The sequence below is a fragment of the Eptesicus fuscus genome, chromosome 19 (assembly GCF_027574615.1).
Source record: "Eptesicus fuscus isolate TK198812 chromosome 19, DD_ASM_mEF_20220401, whole genome shotgun sequence".
Classification (NCBI taxonomy): domain Eukaryota; kingdom Metazoa; phylum Chordata; class Mammalia; order Chiroptera; family Vespertilionidae; genus Eptesicus; species Eptesicus fuscus.
The window spans coordinates 4,093,184-4,119,847 of NC_072491.1; the positions used below are offsets into that span (position 1 = coordinate 4,093,184).

At 52.7% G+C, this 26,664-nt stretch overlaps 1 protein-coding gene and 1 long non-coding RNA gene across 2 annotated transcripts in view; one reads left to right on the plus strand and one right to left on the minus strand.

Moving 5' to 3' along the window:
* Positions 1-3,021: 3,021 nt before the first annotated feature.
* LOC129147257 (uncharacterized) lies at positions 3,022-4,874 on the minus strand. The gene is made up of 3 exons (XR_008554632.1): positions 4,472-4,874; positions 3,150-3,225; positions 3,022-3,053 (listed from the first exon to the last, which is right to left on the minus strand). It is a non-coding gene; the product is annotated as an uncharacterized LOC129147257 (long non-coding RNA).
* A 1,075-nt stretch (positions 4,875-5,949) lies between these two features.
* KCNQ3 (potassium voltage-gated channel subfamily Q member 3) overlaps positions 5,950-26,664 on the plus strand; it is a 160,340-nt gene continuing 139,625 nt past the window's right edge. The window contains exon 1 of the mRNA XM_028136320.2: positions 5,950-6,344. Within this exon, the coding sequence (XP_027992121.2) occupies positions 5,965-6,344 (380 nt within the window). The 5' untranslated portion in view covers positions 5,950-5,964. The remainder of the gene's footprint in view (positions 6,345-26,664) is intronic.

Genomic DNA, 26,664 nt, shown 5'->3' on the forward strand with positions numbered 1-26,664 from the left:
AGTAAACATGGAATCAATTACTCAATTTTCCTTTCCTTTTCCCCTCCCATTTCCGAGAGAGAGAGAGAGAGAGAGAGAGAGAGAGAGAGAGAGAGAGAGAGAGAGAGAGAGAGAGAACGCAAATGCATGAACCAGGCTATCAGGACTGCTCCTGAAAAGCTGAATGAATGAATTCTTTAAATGGATGAATTGAATATTTTACCTAATATAATCACTTAAAAGAAAAAGATGAAAATGGAATTAAGAAGCAAGCAAAATAAATGAAAAGGTGAATGTAAGACTTACAAATGCGGGGAAGGGAAGAGGAAACACTCTTTCCAACTGAGAGCCGTCTGAGCAAAGTCCTTTATTTCTTGCCATCTGGAGTGGAGGTGAGCGCCACGGGCTCGGAGCTCATTCACCCCCATCATGTTCGACTTGAGCTCCTTCCACAGTCATGTCTAGACGCCTGCAAGTAATGTGGTCACTTACCCAGGCTGCAAAGCTCTACCTCAGCATGGGTCTCCGAATGGTGCTCAGACCAAGTCTGAGGCGGGGAGGGTAGGAAACACGAACCCATTTTATAGACGGGTAACTGAGGCTAGATATAACTCTAGCCAATTGCTCAAGGTCACAGAGCCAGGACTAGAATTCGGGTGGGGGTCTAACTTCCTGACCTCATCCTCTGGGTGACATGGGCAAGGGCTTCCTTTGGCTTCCCTCTTCTGGCTCATTCCCAGGAAGCCGCCTCGCCTGCAGGGGAGCAAGAGTTCACCTGCCCTAACGTGGAATGAGATGAGGTCTGGGAAAAGGCCACAAAGCAGAGGCATGGAGAGAGAGAGAAGAGGGCAGCAAACCTGAGGATTTTTAGAGTAAAAAATACACATAGGGGAAGGGTCCTTTCTAAACATATTTCCTTTTGGCCTAGATTACTGCAAGACCCAAATGGGAGCCTGCCCCGTCTCCCGAAGAACCAAGGGCATCTCCTTAGCGGCCAAGACCTGCCTCCCTGGCTCCTCCCAGAGGTGGGTGTCTAACCAGGGGCACATCCCCTGTTTGGTCCGAAGTGGATTTCTTTGGAATTCTGTGATGGTGAAGAAGGCATTTTAAGTCCACAGGTAGTGATGTTGGCGGAAGCACCATGGGCAGGGAAGGCGTCTTGGATCTAGGTGATGTGTCCATTCCTGTGAGGACAGCTCCCTGCCCCTCAACCAGGATCGAAGGTCCAATGTAATCAACCTGCCACCAGGTGACTAGCTGGGCCCCCTGGGCAGGTGTGACATTGGGGGCTCACCTCTGGTCTCCCCCATTTGCAGTGAGGTGTGCTGCAGGAGCTGTGCCATGCCCCCTGCCTGGCCTTTGTAAATACCCGGTCACTGAACTCTGTCTTGGTACCATGCCCAGCTGGTACCTGAGGCTCTCAGGGACTTCAGACCTCATGAAAGGCTCCTTCCCATGGGACACAGGGCCCTTGATTTCCTTTAGCTGGAATCTTACTCTAGAGTGCTGTGATATCAGCGTCCACCAGACGGCACTCAGAGTGTACCCGGCTTTTCATGACATCTCCAACCCCCCATCTGAACAACTCTCTCTACTGGTTTATAAAACCACTGAAGCAAATCAGCTTGCAAACAACCCTGGCAGTTCCCCCATCACTGGATTTTACTGAGTCAGGGCTATGAATTTGATATTGACTTTTCCTCACACTTTATGGGAGGCATGATCACAGCCCTGCAGTTTATCTTAAAACATTCATATTTGACTGTTGGTGGCTCTTGTCAAAATAGAAGCCTCTTCATGTGCCCAAGAGGCCACACTGCCATTCTGGAAATCTGAACTTTTGATTAATTGCACAGTAATGAATTCGCCCGTCTTCTTTCTACATGGTCCTTGACTACCAGTCTCTGATGCTTACTTAGTGAAGCTTTTTAAGTTCTGTTGGAATGTTTTTGTCACCATGTTCCTGAAGTTGCAAGAATTACTAAAACTCCTTAAGAATAAAGACTTACCACAACAAAAATCTCATACACAAAGTGAATGTTTCCTTGTGCACCAGGCAATGTTCTGGGGGTTTTACATCCTGCATTCATTTCTTCTTCTTTATTCATGCTGTGATGGGTCCGGAAAGCCTACTATGTACCAGGCATCCTTCTAGGCTGCAGGGAGAGGCTGCCGAGTCCCTGCTCTGGTTTAGTGGAAATAGGAACAAGTGAACAGAGTGATAAATCTACCGAATAAGTAAACCAGGAGTGGGTGGAGGGGAAAGGGCGACTTTGGAAAAGGAGCTCACATACGAAGGGCAGACTTGCTTCCTAGGGAAATGGGATTGGGCTGGGACAGGAAGCACATGTATGTGTTGGTGTGTTGAGGGTGGAGGGCTAACTAAAGTTCAGGGGCATGCTTTGGGGTGCCCAGCTTCCATTGGGAGCTTTTCAAACCCATGTGATTTGGGCTTTTGCTCCCTTCTGGAGTTTGCACTGAGTGACTACACTCTAGTTTATATATATATAAAAGGCTAATATGCTAAGTGTCCAACCTTCTGACCAGTCGCTGTGACACACACTGACTACCAGAAGCTTCCGTGATGCACACTGGCCATTTACTGAGAAAGGGCACCGTGGACCTGGCACCCACAAAGCAACACTCGCTTCCCCCAAGTGGGACACAGGCCCCGCCACCACCCCAGAGTGGCAGCCCACCAAATTGCAGCCAATGCTGCTGAGACCCCATGCTGCAAAATGCGGCCCACAGCCCAGCCCAGCCCAGCCCAGCCCAGCTTGAAAATGGTGGCTGTGAGTGCTGGGTAATGACATTACGTAGCAACGCCCGGCTTCCTCTCCCTAGCGACAACTAGCCTCCTTGCAGTTTCTTCAGCCCAGGAACACGACTTGCTTTATAGCCAGGTGGAAACATTTCACACTTTAACCAAATGTCTGTGAAGCGTTTTCCCGTGTCTCATCTCATTTGATCTTCACAGAAGTCCTGGAGTAGGTAGATAGGAGACTCGGTAGAATCCTATTTTCTTTTCATTAGCAAGACAGTGGAGATTTAGAAAGTTTAGAAACTTGACTCGACTGAAAAGAAGTAAGAAATGGTGGACCTTGAAAATGACTTCAGGTTTTCTCACTGTGCAGAATATAGTCAAACACTGCTGCAGTTAAATATTTTACCTTTTGTTCTCCCTGCATGATCTACAATAATAATCTGCTTCGTGTTGATATTTACTGCTGTGTTGCTGACAGTTACCTGAAAGAGAAGTTGGGGTACTTCACTGGGCTGGAAAAAGTTTAGCTAAATCAGAAAGCAGGTCTAATTAAGCAAGTTTATTCTCTCTATATATATAAAAGGCTAAGTTGACTCACGCATGCGTGATGCATATAAAGCTCTTGCTGGCGCCAGTCATACCTGTGTGTTTCAATCTGTCATTGTCGATCATGAATTTGGTTGACACTTCTATTATAAAGAAAGGGTGAATGGTGATATTAAAATATTTCTTCTAATTATTTTCCTTTCAATGTGCACAAATTCGTGCACCAGGCCACTAGTCTATTCATAAACATTTACAGGGTCCTACTGCATGTAGAGCATTGTGCTGTTTATTGCCTGTAATCCTCACAAAATCCACGCAGCAGCTCGCTGACCAATGGATAACCTTTCTCCATCAGGTTGTTTTGATTCTCCTTATTTTATTAAGTTCTCAGACACTTTCTGGGCAAGCTCTTCTGTTGCATCAAGCAATTTATTTTGGGGCCAATATGATTCCGTTTTAATTATTTTAGTCTTGTAGTATAGTTTAACTTCCTTTTTTAAAATTTTATTTTTTATTGACTTCAGAGGGAGGAAGGGAGAGAGAGAGAGAGAGAGAGGGAAATATCAGTGATGAGAGAGAATCATTGATCGGCTGCCTCCTGCATGCCCCACACTGGGGATTGAGCCTGCAACCCGGGCATGTGCCCTGACCAGGAATCCAACCATGACCTCCTGGTTCATAGTTTGATGCTCAACCACTGAGCCACACCAGCTGGGCTAGCTTGGTTCTGAACTTGCTGAGTTTCTCCCTTCTGACACTTCTCCCCACCCCAACTTACACTTTCCCCTTCCCTCCCCATCCCCTCTTCCCTCCTCCCTCCCCTCGTTCCCTTCTCTCTTTTACCCTCCTTGGCTAACTTCTCCAGGCAAATCCAGGCCCTCTGCCCACTCCTTTCTTATGTGCTAGGACAGATTCTTGGCTTGGCCCTGCTCACGGCCCTCTCCTCCGCCCAAGCTTCAGACAGAGGGGAGAGGGTGGGAAGTAAAGGCATCCCTGTGCCGCAGGAAGGGAGGGTTTCTCTAACCACCGCAGTGCCATGGTGGGAGGGAGGGAGGATTAGGCCCCAACTGCAGGGCCCTCAAGTCCCCTGCTTGTGGTTTACAAGATCCAGCCCCAATGCCCTGTGGCCCCTCCTTCCTTTGCTCTTTGCTGTTCCATAAGCTCAAGGGACCCCTGGCTCACCGGTGCACTTGTCCTCTGGCCTCCAGGAGGGCTCTTCTGGACATTCACACCCTTGATCCAGCTTGTCATTTAGGCCGTCCCTTAAAATGTCACCTCCGCATGAGGCCTTCTGAAGATGACAGGTCCATATAAAGAAGCTCCAACAATCTAGCATGACACCCTATTTTGTCCCCTCACAGCATTTGCCCACAGTGGCAATCATAGGGCTTCTGTTTGTTTTTCTGATTCTGCTTCCACCTTTCACTGGATACACGCGGTGTGAGCGCAGGAACCTCCCAGGACCTGGTCAGGGAACATTGCCCGCTGGGTAGAAGCTCGCTCCTGAGGGTTTAGTCATTGATTCTATGAATGAGAACAGAAACTCAGGCAAGACAGGGAAGGAGGGCCAGGAGCACGAGTTAGGAGCTAAGCGAGAAGCCAGGATTCGGATTCCGTGCTCTGCCCAAGTCCCCAGCCCTTGGTTCGCCCAGGCTGGCGGAGGCCGGGCTGGCCCAGGGCCTAGGGAAGCGAGCGCCCGCCGTCCACCGAACCGTGAACCACGAACCCAAGGGAACTGGGAGCAAATCACTACCACGGAGTCGTGGGGGGGGGGGGGGGGGGGGCTTCGCGGTGCTCTCGGCCTGGTCCAACACAGCAACTTGTATTTTACTTAACGAAGCGCAGACACAGAGTCGGGAGGTGACAGAAAACGTAAAGCTGCGGTGGCCAGGAGAAGCAGAGGGAGACCCCACTCCCGGCTTCCTCCCCTTTGCCCCCCACCTCCGCTCTGCCCGGGGAAAGCCCAGCGCCCACGGGAGCGCGGAGAGTCCCGCGGCGCGGTGGCCTGAGCGGCTGCCCAGGCGCTCCGGGCCGTGGGGCGCGCAGGGGTGGGGGCTGCGGGGAGGGAGGGGCGCCGACGGGGCGGGACGATGCGGCCCCACCCCGCGAGGCGTGCTGGAGGCGGGTTGCGCTCGGCCCGCGGCGCTCCTCGCTCTCCGGCAGCTGGTGCGGGCTGAGGCTGGAGCAGCAGGAAGGGGGCGGTGGGAGCGCGGAGGAGGGAGGAGGCGGCGGCGCGTGTGGCGGGCGGGCGGGAGGGCGGTTGGCACCGGCTTGTAAATAAACTGCGATGCTGTCTCGGGCTCGCCGGCCTGGGTGCCGCCGCCGCCGCCCGGGAGCGCGGGTGCCAGGCTCCCGCCGCCGCGCGCCCTAGCGCCTCCGCGGCAGCCTCGCACGCCCTCGCCCTCTCCCCGCAGCCCTCCCGCCTGCGCCCCCCGGGGTCCCGCGGCTGACCCGCGCGGGATGTGACCCCCTTTCACCCTGTCCGGCCTCCCCTGACCTCCGGGGGGCCCGCCTTTGCCTGCTTTTGGGGCGGTGGGTGGGGAGGGGCGCGCGGATCATGGCATTGGAGTTCCCGGGCTTGCAGCCGCCGCCGCCGCCTCGTCCACGCACCCCGAGCGCCCCTTCTTCCCGTAGCAGCAGCGGAGGAGGCGAAGCGGCCGGCGGGGGCGAGGCAGATGGGGCTCAAGGCGCGCAGGGCGGCTGGGGCGGCCGGCGGAGGCGGCGGCGGGGGCGGCGGAGGCGGCGGGGCCGCTAACCCGGCGGGAGGGGACGCAGCGGCAGCCGGCGAGGAGGAGCGGAAAGTGGCGCCCAGCGAGGTGGAGCAAGTCACCTTGGCGCTCGGGGCCGGAACGGACAAAGATGGGACCCTGCTGCTGGAGGGCGGCGGCCGTGACGAGGGGCCTCGGAGGACCCCGCAGGGCATCGGGCTCCTGGCCAAGACCCCCCTGAGCCGCCCTGTGAAGAGGAACAACGCCAAGTACCGGCGCATCCAAACTTTGATCTACGACGCCCTGGAGAGACCGCGGGGCTGGGCGCTGCTCTACCACGCGCTCGTGTGAGTACCTGGCGTTCGGGGCGCCTCTGGGCGGCGGCGCAGGTTGGGGTTCGGGGTGGAGGCCTGAGATGAGGACTCCGGGGCTTTGCCTGGCATTGGAGACCAGCCTGTCCCCAGTGCGAGCGTCTCTGCCGGTTTGGTCTGTGTCCATTAGCCACTCTGGGTGTCGGACCCCAAGGCTTAAAAAAGGTCCAAGCGTGGTCCCTCCGACCATTTGGAGGTTGGATCGGCGTGTTTGCGCATTGAGGACACCTTCTCCGGAGGCTGGTAGTCAAGCTGGAAAGAAGGATGTGATTTTTCCAGTGAATGTGGAGGTTGAGCAGGATAAAGCGGCTCCTCCCTTGTCCGCTGTGTTGCTTGGGGCGGGTCCCTTCTCTGGGGATCGCTACTGAGTTTGGAGGATGCATCCTGGAGTTGGGATGGGAGTTGCCCACAGTGGTGTGTGTGTGGGTTGCTTGCTTGTGCTCCCTTTCTTAGGGCTGCATCCTGGTCTAGAACAGGTCCTGGCGTTGCTGTAATTGGGGACTTGGGCTGGTCAAAGCGCATGTCTTTGAGTTCTTTTTAGGGAGGTTAATGAGAGAGAGTGTGTGTCTCAGGCTAGACTGAGAGGCTGGGGCTTACCAGTGCCAGAGGGGGAGTGCCCTGAGGCTTATTTTGGCTGGAACATCTCCGTGACTTGGTCCTGAGCTCCCCTCTGCCTCCACTGCTGCCCGTTCTCCTGCTATGGCGGGGCAGGAACAAGGTGGAGGTGGGTGTGGAGGGGCCTGGGCTGGAGGTGTGCCCCTGGGCGCCCTTCCCCCAGGAAAAGTCTCCCTGCAGTCAGGAGGTAAATGTGTGTGCACCCCACACTCTGGATAGAACATCTTCCTGTGTTTGGGGAGGAGGGGGGATGGAGAGGTGGCTCCTCCCCAGGAGGGGAGATCAGGGCTGTAGGCTCACACCTGCGGGCTGGCAGGGCACATCACCCCTTGCCTCCCCTTGCCTCCTGTCTGGCTTAGTCATCCTGATGGCTGCTTCTTACAAGGCCGTACCTTACTGGGTGGAGAACTGGCCATGACCTTGACCCCTTATAAGCGTTTAGCTTTGGATATTCCTCTCTGCCCTCCTCCATGATTGATGGGGCCCCAAGGGAGTTCAGAAAGCCTTGGAGTTACACTACCTGCCAATCTTCCTGGGTTGGAATGCTTTCCCAGATTTGGCCACCAGGTGGGGTTGTTGGCACAGAACCTCTGAGTTGGCAACAGGTTTCTTTAGAGAGGCGACCTCCCTGGAAACTGAGGTACCAGCAGGAGGGAGGGGGCATCCAGCCAGGGGCATGGGTTTAGGGTGGCCTAGCCTTTGGCGTCCTCATATATTTGCAGGTGTAAGTGGTGGAGAGAAGGGTTAGCAGTTAATTGCTTTTCCATTTGCTTTCTTCAGGTGGTACAAAGGGATTAAAAATGCATTCATCTTGCTGTCTCTAACACTGGATTTAGTGAAATTGAACTGCAGTTAATACTGGAATATGTGATAATAAAAAGGCACAGTTATTCGAGTGCACACAAACATACACAGACTCACATGTTCTTTTGCACATAAATGGGGTTCAGTACTTATTGGATGACTTACAAACCGGGGTGGGGGGTTGGGGTGGGGGGAGGGGTCGTCCCCCTGGAGCTTGTGGGCTTAGTCTTTTTTCTTCCACCTTTTCCAGCCACACCCCAGGCCTGCCTTGCCCAGTCTGGGGAAGGGGTAGCTGAGGCCTGTGATTGCCAGAGTCTCAATAAGCCTTCTCTAGAATTATCCATCACCCAGAAGCAGGTATGAGAATGCCAACACCTGTAGCCTCAGTTTCCCAGAAGGTTCCAGGAAAACATAAGACTGTGGGAGAGGGAGGTGTTGGATACCTAGCGATGCGGCCAGGTACTTTTAAACGATCACCGTGGACCTGTGAGGTGGGAATTACCTACATTTTGTAGATGAGAAGATGAAACCTTCCAGGGAGAAAACCACGTGTCCAAGATCCCACAGCTAATGGCTCCTGAGCTCACGTCTGAATGCAGTGGGTCAGGTCTGTTTCTGAGCCCGGACCCCTGTTCGGACCCTCTGCCAACAATGACAGAACGCTTAGTATTTTCACTGGGTGCCCCATTGGTAACACAGGGCTCCTACCTCCCTGTAATGCTTATGCCTCCCCTTCCCAGCTCCCAGTCGGCAAATGGCTGGACATGGACTTTGAAATGAAAACACGGGCTGCTCAGAATTAGGGAATGTGGGATGGGCTGGGGGGTGGGAATGTGGATTCAGCTTAGTTCGGATGGTGCAGGAAAGCCGTGTGGGGCTGGGCTGAGCGGATGTTGCAGGTTAAGTAGTGAGTGGGTGACTTGTACATCCTCCTCCAGCTTAGGAGGAAGTCCAGTCAGTTGAACAAAATTGAACCTTTCCTTGATGATTCAGGATTTTGCAAGACACTGAAACCATCCCTGGATGCTTCGAACCATCCATTATCCTGCTCTGAGCTGTGGCTAATGGTGTGAGGGGGCCAGGAAATTGGGCTGATCCTGGGCTCACAGTCTAGTGCATGGTTTGTTTGGTTTGTTTGTTTTTAAATGAACCAGACCCCTGCGATGCGATTTTTCTCCCCTCTATTCTGAAGGTAGAATACAGCAAATGTGGGCGCCCAAGACCCCACCCCTTTGCCTTAAATGTCCCTCCCCCCTTGCTCCTGGCTGCTCACTTGGCCCAGCTCTGGGGGCACCTCCTCTGGGAGCAGCTTTTCCCCACCCTCCAGACTGAGCTGGAGTGGCCCCCTTTCGGCAGCATCCCCAGTCCTAGGATTTTGCTTGGTGCATTGGATCCATCTGCCTGCTCGTCTCCCCATTGAGCTGAGAGCTGCTTGGGAGCAGAGGCTGTGGGTTCCTTAGCATCCTGAGTCCCAGCAGGCTGCGGGCCCCTGGTGGTTACCCAGCAAGCCTTTCCTGGATGGATGAGTGCAAGACCCCTCTCAGGGTTGCTAAGGCTCCATTCTGCACAGCGTTCCTATTATAACAACAACAACAACAACAACAACAACAACAACACTAGGTAGCCAAGGTCAGCATGTAGGATTTTACTGATAAGAATGGTTCTCGGAGGTCTTACAATGGACTCTGGGGAGGGAAAAAGGAGGGAGACCATGCCCGAGCCCAGTAAGGCTGGTCTCTTCTCTGCTTTGTTAGTCTTACGGCTGAAAGGGGTTCTGGTGCTGTGGACAGGTGCTGGGCTTGGAGTTCCCATCTGGCCTTGGCCTTCAGTCTGTGCTTTGCAGGAGCTAGGTTGGGGATGACCTGTTGTTGGGGAGGATAATGCTGCCCTAACACAGGGTGGTTTTTAGACCTAAAGACAACGGTGTGTATGAATGGAATTGGCCCGGCATCAGCCACTCAGGGTTCATTAGCTGATTTCCAATAGGGGTCTCTGTCTCCTTAGCCATGCGCACTGGCCACTGTGCTGCCCGGCATTGCCTCGGGACTCCCCTTCCTGGCCTGTTGGATTGGCATTGCACAGGCACCCCTGCCCTGTCAATTGCTGCTGGATTGGCATTGCACAGGCACCCCTGCCCTGCCCACCTCTCCATGGCCTGCTGGGTGTGTCCAGTCACTCACCTCTCCACAGACCAAGGGGGAAGCAATCACAAAGACTACCCACTGGCTGCCTTTTCATTTTGCTACAACCATAGGTTTGACAAGGGGTTACCATCCAAAATACATAGAGAATTCAGACAGCTCAGTAGCAAGAAAGCAAATAATCTGTTGAAACCAAAGGGCAAAGGACCCAAATAGACATTTTTCCACGAAGATATACAAATGGTCAACAGGTACCTGAAAAGGTACTCCCACTCACTAGTCATCAGGGCAATGCAAGTTAAAATCACAGCGAGGTCCCACCTCACACCTGTTAGAATGGCTGTCGAAGAGACAAAAGTTAAGTGTTGGCAAAGATGGAGAGAGAAGGGAACCCAGTGGTGCGGTTGTAAATCGGTGCAGCCACTATGGAAGGCAGGATTGGTTGAGCTGAACGCACTTCCTCTTGTTATATACTTTAAAAAATTCTTAAATTACCGCTGGCGTACCGTATTGTATTAGTTTCAGGTATGCAACATAGTGGTTAGACATTTATGTAACTTGCCCTGTCAGAAGGGCTATCATCAGTAAGTCAACAAATGACAAGTGTTGGCGAGGGTGTGGAGAAAAGGGAACCTGTTGATCCATATGCTATTGATGGGAATGTGAATTGGTGCGGCCCTGTGGAGAGCAGTATGGAGGTTCCTCAAAAAAATGAAAAGAGATCTACCATATGACCCAGCTACTCACTTCTGAGTGGTTACCTGAAGAAATCCAAAGCACTAATTCAAAAAGATATACGCACCTCTATGTTCATTGCAGTGTTGTTTGCTGCCCGATAAACGATCGGGTACAGGAGATGTGGTATATATGCACAATGAACATACTTGCTTAGATTCATGGATTCTATATAGTCCCTGTCTCAGGTACCGTGGGCTTTGTCCAGGTAAGACAAACACACAGGAGGAACGTGCATTCATTTCAAGGCCACACATGCCGAGTCAAGGGCAAGCCTTGTGCCAGGCCCTGAGCCACAACGCTTCCCCTGTGGAGAGAGACTTGAAACAACGGAGTTGACATAGTTCAGCAAATGCAAGACAGAATGCGACCAGGAGCTGAGGCGAGCAGACAGGGGAGGGCACTGGGAAGCCTCCTGCATCGCGTCAGGAGAAGGATTTGGAGATGGCAAGACCGATGTCGGCACCAAGGTTCAGGCCACCTCTGGGTTCGCAGGTGTCACGATGCGAATCAGATCCCATCTACACTGTTGCCACGGAGGAGCTAGAGGAGGTTGCTTGGAATGTGTTCCCGAGAAAACAAATGGGGTTAGAACTCAGGACCAAGGTGGCTTTGGCGTGTGGTTTACGAATGAAGGAGAGTCAAGGCCCAGGCACTTGGCCCAGGGAGTGTGACATCGCAGGCTCTGCGTGGCTCCCTCCCCTGGGCTGCTGTCCTTGCTGCAGCCATCAGGGCTCAGATCTGTTTCCTCCCCTCCTTTCCATCCTTCAGGAGACACAAGGTCCTCTGGACCCTGTCAGAGTGTCAGAGTGGAGTTGGGGCATATAAAGAATACCAACGTCACAATAATAACCAAGGTTTTTACATGGTCTCATAGTTTATTATATCCCCCCTTCGGGCAACATCACCAGGGTGCCTGCTCTGTATGTATTAGCAACAATGGCTGTCACAGCGGGTGCCTTCTTACAAATCACACCAAGTCTGGCTCTCCTGAGCCGAGTGTTGTATCTGCGGGCAGGCAGCTGTGCACGGAGCTCCTTTGGCCTTGACCCCTCGATTCTCTGTCACCTTGTTGTAGCAGCTTAAGTCCAGCTCTACCTTGTGGCCGTCTTTTGAGGGGGACAGGATGACATATTATACCCCACGACTTGAAAATACAGAGCGGGGGAATGGGGAGTGTGTTCATCCAGCCGCGGCCTCTGTGCCTGTGGAAAATCTCTCACACTATCGCTCAGTTCATCTCCCCGCCCTGCCCCTCGTAAAATCCCAGCGTGGCTTTATCTCTCCCACATACACTGGTTACAGCGGCTTCTACACCGAGCAATGTCAGTCCAACAATGAAAGCTCAGGCCTCAGGAATCAGCAAGTCGAATCAGACTTATCAGCAGATAGTTACTTAACGGCATTTGATGGGGTTTGGATGGATCCAGCACTGGGAGTCACTGGGTGGATTACAAAACCCAGAGGCCATTGGAGCCGGAAAGAACGCCGGAGGGGAGGAAACCGAGGCCCAGGGCCGTAGGGTCAAAGGGAAGATGCAAATGCACCTGCTCTTCATCCCAGGCTGGTCCATTCGGCCAGGCCAGCCTCCCCTGTGGTCCTCCAGCGGCTCTGTGCCCATGGGGCGCCCTCACCTGCAGCAAGTGAACGCAGGGGTGCCCCACTTAGGATCTGGGTCCAATGACCAGAAAAAAAGGACTGAAGCCAGGTGTGGGCTCACCGGGCATCCGTACACAAGCTCCAGTCAGCCTCTTGCCAAGGAGGGTTTCTCCTGCTGAAGTTCCCAGTGCCCAGATCCCATTCTCTCTCTCTCTTTTTGAAAAATATATTTTTACTGATTTCAGAGAGGAAGGGAGAGGGAGAGAGAAAGAGAAACATCAATGATGAGAGAGAATAGGCTGCCTCCTGCACGCCCCCTACTGGGAATCAAGCCCACAACCCGAAATTGTGCCCTTGACCAGAATCAAACCCGGGACCCTTCAGTCCACAGGCCGATGCTCTATCCACTGAGCCAAACCAGCTAGGGCCAGATCCCCTTTTCTCCATCCCCTACCCACATCCACTCCTCCACCAAGAGTCCTGTAAACTAATCTCTGATCTCTGTCGAGCTCAACGCTGAGTCGAGACATTCACAACCTTCACAATAGTGATAACAAGAGTGTGCAGCCATTTGGATTGTTTATAATGTCACCTGTGGGGCAGCACCACCATCGGTTCCATTTCTGGAAACCTGATTTATTTCCATTATCAATAGTCACTGACGTGTATGGAGTCATTTCCCTGGGCCACGTTGGGCTCTAGAAGGTTCTCCCGAGGGGGTGTGGTGACTTGAGGTTCACCAGTGTTTCTGTGCTTTCTTGTGGTTCTTAAGTAAAGGGAGTCTCCTGGCCCCAGGCTCATGGTAATTCGGTGCTATTTTCTCCCCTCACTAATTTTTTTCCTTTAGGATTGTCATTAAGGAAAAAAAAATCCAAATTAAAAGTCTTTGTAAATAGGTCGGTTTGCTGCCTGGCATCTTATGATAGCTCGTCCTTTTGAGCTCTTCTGGGTGCCAGGATTGGAGCGTTCTTAAAAGCAACCCTGAAACTTGGCCACTGCCTGCGTTATCCTGTGGGGTGAGGCGCTGTGTTCTTACGGAGGTTGCGGTGTGTTCACGTATTAGTCATGCTCACCAAATAGCACAGGAGAGTTCTTTGAAGTGAGCATGGAGGACTTCCGCTCTGCCGACACTCATCCGGACTGGCTTTGTGATGCTTTTCAAAGAATGAAGCTTCGTACTAATTTATAACGTGAGATACATTAGCATTTTCAAGACAACACTCCAATAGACGTCCCAGCTGCTCTCACAGATTTGGTTGAGAAGATGGCAGGATCTCGGTTGTGAGGTGTGGGGCCCTGCCTTCGCCCTTTGCCTGGCTTCCGGTTTCCTGGAGAAGTAATTCACATTCACCTTCAGGATTCTGGAACATAAAAGGGGAATGTTGAGATTTCTTCTCAAATTCCTCTGTTGTGTCATAAATTTTTAAAAATATATTTTTATTGATTTCAGAGAAGAAGGGAGAGGAGAGAGAGCTAGAAACATCAATGATGGGAGGGAATCATTGATTGGCTGCCTCCTTCACGCCCCACACTGGGAATCGAGTCCGCAACCGGGGCATGTGCCCTGACCGGGAGTCGAACCGTGATCTCCTGGTTCATAGGTCGACATTCAACCACTGAGCTATGCTGGCTGGGCTGTGCCATGATTTTAACACCTTATTTGGCTGGAAAGAAATCTCACAGGAATATCTTATTTTTAAATTTTTTTTTTTAGGTTTACTATATATGCCTCCAAATATCTGTGGCTCAAACTCAGGTGTGATCATTCGGCAGACATGGATTCCAGGCCTAGCTGATGCTGGGCCTTGGGCTAGGAATAGGGGGTCCAGTGGTGGCTAAGTCAGTGCCTGCCCTTGAGGGGCTCCCGGTCGAGTGGGTAAGTGGGTAATTGCATAGTGGGTGATGCTCCCTCTAACACACCTACCGCAGATGCTCGGATGGCATCCTTTCCTTATAATGTTGGGGAGATGCCCTTGGCACTTAGCTCTTGTCGTATCCATTAGCCTGTGGTAAAACTGGTTTCATTATATGCTGTTTCACCGACAGCCTGTTGATGACGTTGAGTGAGGACTTACTGTGTCTACGAGTCTACTCGGGGCTCAGGTAGAGTTGCCAGCACCGTTGAAGTGAGCCAGGGAAGATGCCCATCGGAAGAAGTAGATTTCAGGGTCAAGGACCATTCATTCTTCCTTCATTTTGTAATTTACCACCGTGACCATGGCTGTGTCACCGAGAACTCGAAGGTCTGCTTTATTCCTGCTCTAACGGAACAGGGCTGGACTCCATGGAAGGGAACGCGGGATCGTAAAACCCAGAGCTGGGTGAACCCTGAGCTATTTAACGAGGCTGGAGACTTGCTTCAGGCTGTCCCTGCCATGAGTGCAAGTCTTCACTCTCTGTAGTCCAGAGCCTTGTGGTCACTGGGCACACCAGCCAGCCAGAACGGAGTTCTAGTAAAGGAGAAAGATGGAGCAGTGGTTTCTGGGTAGATACGCATCGCGTCTGCTGTTCTAGTAAAGGAGAAGGAACGGCTGCCAGGCCTGGCCCTCGCACAGAGGGCTGAGCCGTGTGCTCGCTGCCTTTCCCGCCCAAAGTGGTGGCGGGTATGAGACCCGGTCGGGAAGCCCTGGGCTCCCTGATGGGCCTTGCCCTTTGCGATGTCCTGGCAGCCTGCTGAGCCGGAAAGAAATGTCTGGGTGCTCTCTCCTACGTGAGGGACGCTACTGCAGTGAAGGGTAGTGGGTGGTTGGAGGTGGGGTGGATACAGGTGACCTTGGGAGACTTCCCACCCTGTGGCCCGCTCCTCACTCACTGGGCACCTGGAGCAAGATCATCGGACTGGAGGAGTCCTGATGGAACACGGGCGCTGGACCAGGAGGCAGGGTAGCGGGGCTCTTGTCTTGGGCTCCTTGACGTCACGTATGGGGGGTTCACCATGAAGTAAGTGCGGAAGGATGGGTTAGACAGGGCTCCTGTCTTCAAAGACCCCGCCGTCCAGACAGGCGGCAGACATGCCGTGACCACACAGGGAGGCAGGTGGCCTCACAGTCATGATGTGGGCTCTGCCATCAGACATGGCAGCAAATCCCTGTTTCCTGACCTGTGTGACCTCCGGTAAGTTGCTTAACCTTCCTGAGCCTCAAATTCTTCATCGGTAAGATGGGGTAATATGACCTGCCCCTCCGACCACTGTGACTGCAGGGTGGCATAATGGCTGTACAGCAGCGGCCCCATACTATTGATGACAATGGTAACCAATGACTCTCATGCCAAGGCAGATTGGCACATAGACCTAGGCCCAAGTACAGACAGACCTACCTCTGAACCAACCGACTGTTGTTCTGAGATCGGATCATGGCAGGCTTCCTGTAGGAGGCAGACTTTGACTTGGACACAGAAGGCTATAGTGGTGTCAGGGTCTGGGTTAGGGCTAAAGGCAGAAGGAGTAGCTTTGGCAAGGCCTTGGAAGTGAGAAATGCAGCAGGTGAGTCAGGTGCATCGCTTCCAGTGGCTGAAGCTAGAGGCTCTTTGGGTGGGGGTGGGGGTAGCTGGGTGGTGAGAAGATGAAATAGGAAATGTAGTTGGAGGGGTCAGACCTTTTTAAACTACAAAATTGCTGTGCAGCCTTGAACAAGAAACCCCCATGTCTCTGTCCTTTCCTTCTTCCCCAAAAAATCAGGAAGTTGGATACTTCATAGGGTTTCTCCGTGAAGAAGCTATTTGCATTGGGGATGTGACCGTTCCTCATTGGGCAGGAACGGTACACATTTTGCAGGATTTTCGGCATCCTGGGGCCCGCCTACAGGATGCCACAAGAGCCAGTGAGGTGTGGTAAACCAGATGACTCCCAGGCCTTTCCAAAGGCTCCGAGGGGATGGCCGTAGCCTGGCCTGAGAGCCACCTGATGTGTCTGCCTCAGGTTCCCAGCGGCGGCGATGCGTGAAGTACAGACACAGGTGTGGGGGCTGGGGACGGGGGGAAACTGGCAGGGTTAGCCTAACTGGCTCTTGAGCTGAACGTTGGGCTCAGGTCAAATACCCACAGGCATCCTTTCAAAAGGCGGGCCTTACCTAAACACAAACCTCATGCAGCACACACACAGACACACCCTCCATCCCTAAGCCCCAGTGTTTGGAGCATTAATTAGTGTCACTGCATGAGACAAATTAAGCTGGAGACCTTGGTGCTCCATCTGGAAAAAAATAGCGCTGCAAAATGCTGACGCCGGAAGCGGCAGAGCAGGGCACGCGTTCCTGGGATCTCACCAACACACAGACCCTCTGGGTGCGGAGCCCGCTGTCCCAGGAGCCCGCGCCCTTCGGCTGGATGGGGGTGCTTTGTGGATGAAAAGATGGCTTGTTTCGGATGAGAAAGGCGTGTTGGAGCAGGGACTCTTAGATAGCCTGCAGGTGTCTGAATCCCAGTTGTGTGACCTAAAGCCAGCTACACGACTCTGGATCTCTGTTTTCCCATCTCTAAAACGGGGATATTCATAGCATCCACCTCAAGTGTAGACATGAGGCCATGGAGGCTCAGAGAGGTTGGGTGACTTGCCCAGGGGCACAGAGCTGCATGGAGACCTGGATGGGCCTGAGTCCAAGCCATGCTTCCCCTCCCAGTCTGTTCCTGGGCCCTTCTCCCTGCGCTCCAGCCGGCCTGGCGCCCCGATTCATCCTGCAGGAGGCTCTGCCTTGGCAGGCTCCCCATGAGTATCCCGACCAGATCGTGGCTGCGTCACAGGCAGGAGCCGTGCGTGATATGTTTTCTTTTCATCGACAGTGCCAGGCATGATGCTGGGCACGGAGTCCGTGTTCAACACACACTGACTAATCCCCTTGGCCTTGCAGCATCCAAGCCCAGTTCCGAACAAAACCCAGATCCGAACTCGGGCACCGAAAGCTGCTGCTGGAGCGCTGAGCGCGCTGACTTCCGCGGGGACTTGGCGGCCGTGTGGGGGTCTGTGCCCTGGTGGCCCGGGCAGAGCCGCTGCCGTTTTCTCACAACCACCCCGGCCCGGTAGCAGAACTGAGCCAGCCTGATGTGTGGACTCGGGTCCAGGTTTTAAGCCGGTGGTTATCTGCACTCGGAGATGACGATAGACAGTTGGATGGGAATTGATTTGTTGCAGTGCAGCTTTCTGGAAGGTAGGGAGTTTGGGTTGAAAGGGGACCAGGAAGGAGCTGGTCGGCCTCAGCCAGGGGTCCGGGGGGCTCCGTCAGCCTCCGAGGGGCCTCTCAGGTTGAGCCCCAGGCTGTGTTGCGAGAAGAGCTGGGGATACAAAGATCAATATTTCGTGGTCTCTGGCCTCAAGGAGCCCCATCTACTGGTTCTGGGCAGCCCAGCATCTCTGCCCTCGTCCCCTGCAATATCTCCTCCAGCTTCCACTCTTGCTCACCTCCATCCATTCTCCACCCGGAAGGCAGGGTTGTCCTTTTTTGGGGTGAATTTGATCACGTACACAGCTCTAAGCCCTCAGTGGCTGCCTGTTAACTTCGGCACAAACCCCTCTCTCCTTGCCGAGACTCAGGCCCAGTGGGATTGACCCTGGCCCCCGACACCTCCACCAGGCAGTCCCAGTCCCAGCTCACCGCAGCCTGCTCAGGGCACACCGGGCCCCACCTCCCCTCGGGAAGGGCCTTGACTCTTACCATTTTCTCTGCTGGCAGACTGCCCCTAACGTGTATAAAATGGCTTTTTTAGTTTCTCTTGGGGCCTCGGTGATCAACCACTTTCAAGTTAGTCTTCACCGTTCGTATATCCTTCACAGCACCCTGTCAGAGCTGTCGTGACCTGAGCTCTAAGTGCCGTGCTTGCTTATTTGTGTGTTTCTCTGCACTAAATTGTGAGCCCCGGGTGGGCAAGGGCCATGTCAGGTGCACGGGTCCCCACTCCCAGCTTGGGGTCTGCCCACAGTGTGTGTTTGTTGACTGGCCGAGGGGCCCAGACTGTCTAGAGGAGGGTGAGCAGGACCCCCAGAGGACAACCCGAAACTGCTGTCTTGTTCGATAGATGGAGTTGGAAGGAGGAAGTGAGGAGGCCCGTGAGCCTCACTTCCGGATAGACCAAGTCCCATGCTATGGATGTGTGGGTGGGGACTGCCTTTCTGTGATTTCGGGGGGGCATGCAAGGAGCAAGGGGTAGGAGAACAGCAGGAGCACCTGCTGATGAGAATTTGGCGCTAGTCGGGCTTGACTGCAAGGGGATTTCTGTCTTGGAAGGAAGGCAGTTGACTCATCTTTGCTGGGAGGTGTCAGTGGTGGCGAGAAACTGCACGGGGATGGAATAGTATACAGCCCTCAAAAGGAAGGGCATCTGACACACGCTACAACATGCATCAACCTTGGGTGCATTATGCCAAGTGAAATAAGCCAGGCACAGAAGGGAAAATATTGTGGGATTCCACTTTTATGAGGTGGGGAGTGGTGGGAATCAAAGAAGTCTCCCCAAAGATCGAGTCTTGAGCCTGATCTTGACGGATGAGAAGTTCTTCAGAAAGGCCCCCCCTCAAAGGGCATTACACAGGCTGTTTCCAGAAGGCTGAATTCCTTCCCTCTCTGGCAAGAACTCTCTAAGTCAACCCTTCCTTCCATCCTTTACACCCCTTTGCGACTCTGCTTTTCCTCTTTCTTCTCACCCCTTCCCTGTCCCTCACCCATGAAGGGGCAGAGAGAAGAGAAAGGTGACTAGGTGTGGAGGATAGTTTGGGTGGGGATGGGGGTAGCTGCTCTTGAAGGAGAAAGATCCCGCCAGCTCCTTCTTCCTCTCCAACTCACAGCCTGTCACCTGCTCCTTGGGTCTTTGCTCGAGGGAGACGGTGCAGAGTCGGCCCCTCTGAGCCTGGTGGTCTTTAGAATTCACATCTCCTGTCCTGAAGCCTGTGGCCAGACCTTCTGAACATGACATGGATTGATTCATGAAGACATTTTCCTGGAAGAGCATCGGGGTGGGTGTCTGGACCCTGGACAGTGGCCCAGGTGTGAACTTGGGTGAATCCCCCGCCCATGTGGGTCCTTAATTTTCCTACTTGAAGAACCTGAAGGCCTGCAGGCTTTGACCTTCTGTGATTCCAGCCCCACCCTTGCCTGACCGGTGGGAACTGGTGTTGACCATTGATCTTCTGCTTCCCACATCAAACCCCCATTTCTCTCTAAGGACTGGGGAGGGAGCCAGGAGAGGTGTCTTCTCCTGGGGGTGGTGTGGTTTCCCAGAAGGGAGTGGCACGATCAGATGCGTGTTTTGTAAGGATGGCTTTGCCGCTGGGTGGAGAAGGGATGGGGTGCAGGGGTACGTGTGATGGTGAGCTGTTGGCTGCAGTTCAGAATGGGGCGACTTGTTGAGCTCCAGCCTTGGGCCACGAGGCTCACATAGTTCTCTAACTCATCAAATCTCTGCTCAGCTCTGCTCAGCTGCATCGCGTTATCCCCATGTTGTAGTTGAAGGATCATGCTCAGAGAGGGCCATTGTCTTGTTCAAGGTCACATAGCCGATGCAGCCAGCACTAGCCAGCCCCAAAGCCCTGGGTTTCTCCCTTGTACCAGCGGCAACACACGTCCCTCTCCCACCAGCGAGGCCCTTTTTCTCCCACACCCTCTCTGCAGCCGCCAGGAGCCTCAGGGCCAGGCTTGACATGTGTGTTCGGGAGGACTTCCTTCCTGCTCCCAATAAATGTCAAACCGAATGTTGAAAGTGACTCAGCACAACATAGAATCTGAGGGGGAAAGGAGCTGTGTAGAAACATTTGCAGATGGATTAAAAATTTGAGTCCCCCAGCGTATGCCAGCACGCTTGGAAGTTTGGGAGATATTTTTAGACCACGAAATCCAAATGGCACAGACCGTGGGTTGGAAAGATGGAAATGCGAAGATTCGTGAGCTAGCTGTGACCAGAGGTGGCTTTGCTGAGTTTCTTTTTAGCTATAAAATAGCATTGCACAGGCAGAATCCCCTGGATGCACACTCTTCCTCTCTCTTTAAAAATATTTCTCCTTTCACATCAGGAGGCCCAGGGCTCAGCAACCTGCTCTTGGAAGCTCCTAGAAAGACCTACATGCTGTTGGCTTTGAAGCCTCTTGACGCCCTTGGAGGCCAGTGGAGGCAGCCGCACTGGACCAGCTGAGGATGCCAGGGAGCTTGGTTCTGGGCCCCGAGGGAGATCGAGAGCAGGCCTGATGGAGGAGTGGGCTTTCCTTGGGGCCAAAAACCCCTGGAGGACCGCCTGGACTTGAGCTGTCATCTTTCTCTCTTCTCTCTGCAGACTCTCCCCATGTGGTGAGGACTATGGTCACCCACAGCGTCTGAGCCCGGGAAACTCCTCTGATTTCCCGTGTATCTCTGTTCCCTTTGGCTTATGTCCTCTGTCCCCGGAGAGGGACTGACTTTGCTTCTTTGGTTCTCAAGTTAGGGGCTCAGGTGCCCACAGCTGGGTGCCCCATCCCAACCTGTGTCCCTAGGGGTGAGGATCGAGAGAGAGAGAGAGAGAGAGAGAGAGAGAGTCAGCTGCTGCAAATAGGGAACAGAGTCATTTCCCCCAAAATGGGAGGAGTGCTTTTGAAAATCTTTGACAATAGCAACTGACATGTATTGAGCATTTACGTGTCACCAGGCACTTTCCCACGGGCTGCACCTGGGTTAACTCCTCTAGTCATCAGGACTTCGGCGCCGAGTGGGGCAGGTACGTGGGAACGCAGAGGATCCGATTACCCTTCGGGGTTGTGGGGATGACAGAGAGCATTTACTTGTAAGTGGCTGAGAGCGTGTCCAGCGAGTCGCACGTCCTCCGGGTTAGCTTCCATCCCTTCAAAAGCTTTTCAGTTATTTTTGTTTCTGCCAGAGAGATATGCATATGATTCGAGCCCCACATTGTGCCCGCAGGTTTAAAAGGAGAAGCCGCAGCCCTGCCCGTCTGTGGCATCCCACGCCCTGCCAGTCTTGCCATCTCGAGCTCCCCCTCTTTCCCTCCCCCCGCCAGGCACTGCGTGTCTTTCTGTCTGTCCCCAGGCCTCCTGCAGGTCCTCTCCCTGCCACCGAATCTCCAGATGCATCAACGCCAGGCATTTTTATTGATTTCCTGTTCTGTTTCTGCTCCTTATGGTTTATGTTCCTTTAACATCTTCTCTCTTCTCCACCACCCTGCTTCCGCTGTACCTCCAGCCTCAGTGATTCCGTGGTTCTCCGACAGCCTCTCTCCTTTCTTCCCCATCACACCTTCGATCGCCCTGTGGTCCGCCCTGCCTCATTCAGAGGCACCTCCTCCCCGATTTTCTCTCCATTCTTTTCTGTTGTCCTACCATTTCTTGTCCACATCTCTTTCCCAGAAACTTTTAGCAACCGCACCCCCCCTTGGGTATTTTCTTTATTGATTGATTTTAGAGATGGGGAAACAGAGAAAGAGGGGGAGATTTGTTGTTCTACTTATTGATGCATTCATTGGTTGATTCTTGTATGTGCCCTGACTGGGGATTGAACCCACAACCTTGGTGCATTGGGATGATGCTCTAACCAACTGAGCTACCCAGCCAGGGCTTTGGGTATCGTTATTATGGACCTTTCCTGCTCATTCTGCCTTGTATTAGAGTTATTTATAGCCATGTGGTCACTAGTTTTTAAAACTCTTTTTTCTTGCATACATCACCTCATGAAGCTTTTAGAACATCCCACGGCATGGACTTTTGGGGTTCTCGTTTTGTGGAGGAGAGAACAGAGCATCAGAAGGATTCCACCAGGGACTCAGTGTCACACAGGAGAGAGGGAGGGTCACGTGCATAAGCGTGGTCAGGGCCAGGGCCCATGGCACTCCCCTGGTTAACCCCAGCAGGTACCTGATCCTAGGGTGGCTCCGGACATGTTTGAATGGGATTGGACAGAAAGTCACAGTCAATGTAATTAGATGCACTGGACATTTCTCTCTATTATATCTGATTTCCTGAGGCCATGCGTGTGCACAGACACATACACACATATACACACACTCGCCTCCACAGCACACATATGACTCTAGCTCTCAATTCATCCTCTACATTTTTTTTTTTTATAGCTTTCTATAAATCCTGATTTCTGTTTAGGAGGGAGCCCACTTGTAACAAGCCATTGGTAGTTTTTGTCCTCCCGACGCCCGGGGTAATTTATGGTCTGAGAGAGAGAGAACTGGCCTCTTGCACTGTCAATATCGAATATACATCGCTTCCCTTACGAAATAGCTTCCACAGTTGCAGTAAATCCTCGGGAATCACCTGGCGTTAACTACAGGTTGGTGATGTGCCAGTAATTACAGGTTCCCTGGGAATTTCTGCTGACATGTGGAGGCGTGGCTTTCATGGTGCCCCAGAACCGTAGAATTGTGGAGCTGGAAAAGGGCTCTGGAATGAAGAACCTAAGCCCAGAGAGGGCAGGGGTTTGCCTAAGGACACACAGCTTACTACCGACAGAGGAGACCTGGATCTCTAGCTCTGTCCCTTTCCAGTCAGGGTGCTCTGAGGTCACGCTAATGTATGGCCTGATGCAGTGTGCCAAGCTCTTTCGCACAGCCCTTCCAAAATTGGGCATTAATTGGGCACTAATCTCATTGGCTACAGTTAAAGCTTTGCTTGACCGGGCATGAAGGTTGACAGAGGGATGCCCTGTCGTCAGCTGTGTTTCACCCACAATAGTTGTACTAACAATAATATCTCACATTTATCCAATACCTTGTTGCCTGTAGCTTTCTTTAGAGCCTTACTGATTTTTAACTCTCTCCATTAATACAGCTCTACAATGCAGGTCTTATTATTTTATTTCTTTATTTTACGAGTAAGGACCCCGAGGCACAGAAACGTGACATGACTTGTCCAAGTTCAATCCCAGGCCCTTGGTCTGCAGAGTTCTTGCTCTTAGCCTATGCACAGTGCAGTCTTTTCATTACGAATCTATTCCTAACGATCTGGAATGATATTCATGATACTGTTGTGTTCTGTGTGGAGACACTCTCCACCCGGGAGAGGGCACGTGCCCTCATCATAGCACAAAGACACAGCCCGGCCGGTGTGGCTCAGTGATTGAGCATCCACCTATGAACCAGGAGGTCAAGGCACATGCCCGAGTTGTGGGCTCGATCTCCAGTGGGGGGCATGCAGTAGGCAGCCAATCTATGCTTCTCTCTCATCATTGATGTTTCTATCTCTCTCTCCCTCTCTTAAAAAAAAAAAAAAAAGACATACTTAGAATTCCTGGTGTGGAAACAGCTCGATGCTAGGAGTGGGTTGTGGTGGCTCGTGAGGGCAGGATGGAATACACAGGAGATGAACAGAAAGCACCAGTAGGGGCCTGGGCTAACCCCACTGAGAAACACTGGCTCAGTGCTTTGCCCTCGCTTTCTCAGCTCTCACACCCTGATCCCTGGAAGCTGGGATTGATGGAGCCATAGTATCATCTCCGTGTTTTCATCAGAGGGTGGGTTCTAGAGCCAGAACACCTGGGTTCGAATCCCAGCCCCGGAACTTACCAGCTGTGCCACTTGGGGCAGTTTACTTAATCTCTCTGTGCCTCTCTGATTTCTGATCAGAAGAAAAGGGACACAAATCCCCTTGCTATGAGGATTAAATTACTTAGTGTGTATAAAGAGCTGGGACTAGTGCCTGGCTAACGTAGCTTTCAATGTAGATGTTAAGGAAATAAAACAAATAAGTGGGGAAAAGAGTCTCACAGGGGCCGGAAGGCTGCAACGGGGGTCCTAATGGGAACAGACCCGGCACTCCTGCAACAACCCGTATAAATTCTCCTGCTTCCCTTGTATCTCACACCCGTCTGCAAAATGGAGAAAACACTATAAAATGAAACGAAACCATGTTCCCCAGGGGCTGTCTGTGGTTTGAGATGGGTACCCCATGGGGCGGGTCCCTGTGCCTGGGAGCCTGGGTGCAGGGCCCTGGGGAAGGAGTGGGGGAGGTCATGGGGGCAAAGGTGATGGCGTTTGGACCACGTGTTTTCTCCACAGCCCAGGCTCTCCCCCATCTCTGACATGGAAACATCTCTGTCCCGGCCCCTTTCCAAGTCCCTTTGATTCTCATTAATGCTGTGTTTCAATTAAATGTCTTTAGCTCTAGAATCTGCCCAATGAAAGAAGCAATTTTCTGTACTTTCCCTGGAAGTGACTGCTTACCTACCTGGTTCGTGGTGCCTTTAGCAGTGAACACAGCTGGGTGAATAGCTGGGGCCACTGGCTCTGATTGGTGGGCTGGGGGCGGGCAGTTTTCACTGTGGGGAGGATTTCTACAAAACCTACCCAGCCTGCTCCCGCCCCCTCCCCACCTTTATCTCCAAAGCATTGCTTATTCTCCAAAGGCCTCAGTGATGGCTCCTATTTGTAATTCTAATTTCCTTGGAAATAGGGCTAAATCGCGCATTTGTCACTCCTCTCCGGGAGGATTAGCTCCAGAGAGGAGGGTTTATGGTTTGAGCCCAGGATGAGATTCAGGGCCTCAGCGTCTTCTGCCTCCCAAGGCAGAACCTGTCTGGGGCAGAGATGCCACATTGGAGCACAGATTCCGGAGAAGGTGGGGGCGGGGTGGGGGCTGGGCGCTCTCAGTTAAAAATACCTCAAATGTGTTTTTCCTCTAAATCCAGAGGAAAGAAGAGCATGGGCCCTTAAAACTCCAGGCTCCTGATTCTGAACAGAACAGGAAGCAGGACAGCTATGTTTAAAGGGGTTCAGCAAGGCCTTCCTGTCCTGGGCAGTTACTTGGGGAAGGAGGATGCTCTGGCTTCACAGGGCCACTTGGTGACTCACTGGCCCTGTTGGGAGCATGCGTGGCTCCCCAGGCCAAGGGACGGAGCAGGCTTTCCCGGTGGTTTGTTGTGGGATGAATGGACAGAAAATCTAGCCCATCATGATTGAAGCCGGCGTTCAAGGAGTTTGATGTTAGAGGTTACAGAGCCTGGTCTTCTTGTTCATTCTGCAGATATAGTTAGACCTACTATGTGCAGGCTCTGAGATAGGCACCGGCAAAGCCAGCAGTGAACTGAAACTGAAACCGGACAACGGACGGGTCCGGGCTGCCTGTCACTATTTGAGCCAATTAAGCAGAGACGGGTTTGAATCGTGTGTGAGCATTCATTCCAATAACGCCGGCAACACGGGAGAGCAGCAGGTCACCCACAAAAGTCTGCTCTGCCCCTGCCCGTAAGCCAGCTGCTTACATTGAGTAGAAGGACGAAGATTACGTGGGGGAAGTAGGAAGTGCAGGCAAGGTATGATGGTTATGGGTTACAGGCTTGCCGGCTGGGGGTTTGCAAAGGGCGGGTACCTCTGAGACTCCATTGTTTCGGCAACAAGGTTGTTAATCTTCCCAAGATGATGGGTAGTTCTCAGAAAAGGAGAATGGACCGCATTCTGAGGTTAACTCCCGTGTCCGGGTCCTACAACCCTCAGCCAGGTCAGAATGTGCTTTCTCTAATCAGAACAGAACCATCAGGTGAACAGGACACAATTCATGTTGCTTATAGCCTGGCCAGCATGACTCAGTGGTTGAGCATTGACCTATGAACCAGGAGATTATGGTTCCATTCCTGGTGAAGGCACATGCCCGGGTTGTGGGTGCGAGTTCATGATAGTGTCTGGTCTCGGATGGAGACCAGGCAGGAGGCTGGTCGCGGCTTTGTTGGAAGCACGTGAGAATGTGGAAACTGAGCATGCTGTCCACCCCGGTCCGAGTGTTCGACTTGAATGTATTCAGATAAATCGCTGATTGATTTAAACTCTGGACTTGAAAACAACCCCCAATATTTTGACAGATGGCAGTTTCATTACGTCTTGGGTTTTTGCCATGTTTCTTCAATTTCTGCCTCAGGCTCTAGATGTCTTATCTGGTCACATCTCTTACACGGGCGAGCAGGGTTGCCATGGATTCTTACCCTAACCCCGATTAATTCAATTCCAGTTCCCGCCACCAACATGCACCGAGGACCTGCCGCGTGCCCCGTCCCCTCCCGGTGCTGCAGATGTTGTGATAAAGAGTGGGGTCCCTTGGGGGGGACTTCTGTTCTGGGTCAATAGAGAATTAACAGGAAAACTTCGGGCAGGAATCAGGTTAACTGGAATCGATAGGTGTCTTACCTATGGTTCTGAATGATTTGTACAACAACCCCATGAAGTAGATTCTATTAGAATCCCTCTAGAGATGGCGAGACTGATGCAAAGTCACGTGCTCAGCGGTGCACACTTAGTGAGGGAGAAATAGGTGAGCCCTGAATCCAGGCCCCTCGATCTAGTTAAAGACCATGGTGGAGAGGACTCAGCAGGTACCCGGTTGGGGAACACAGGGCTGGCCTCACCTGTTCCTCCCTCTTGGGTCTCTGTGTGAGGGGACACTGTCCAGGCTGTTGCCTCCTGGGCCCCAGCAGGAGAGATGACAGTGTATTTCAATTGTCAGA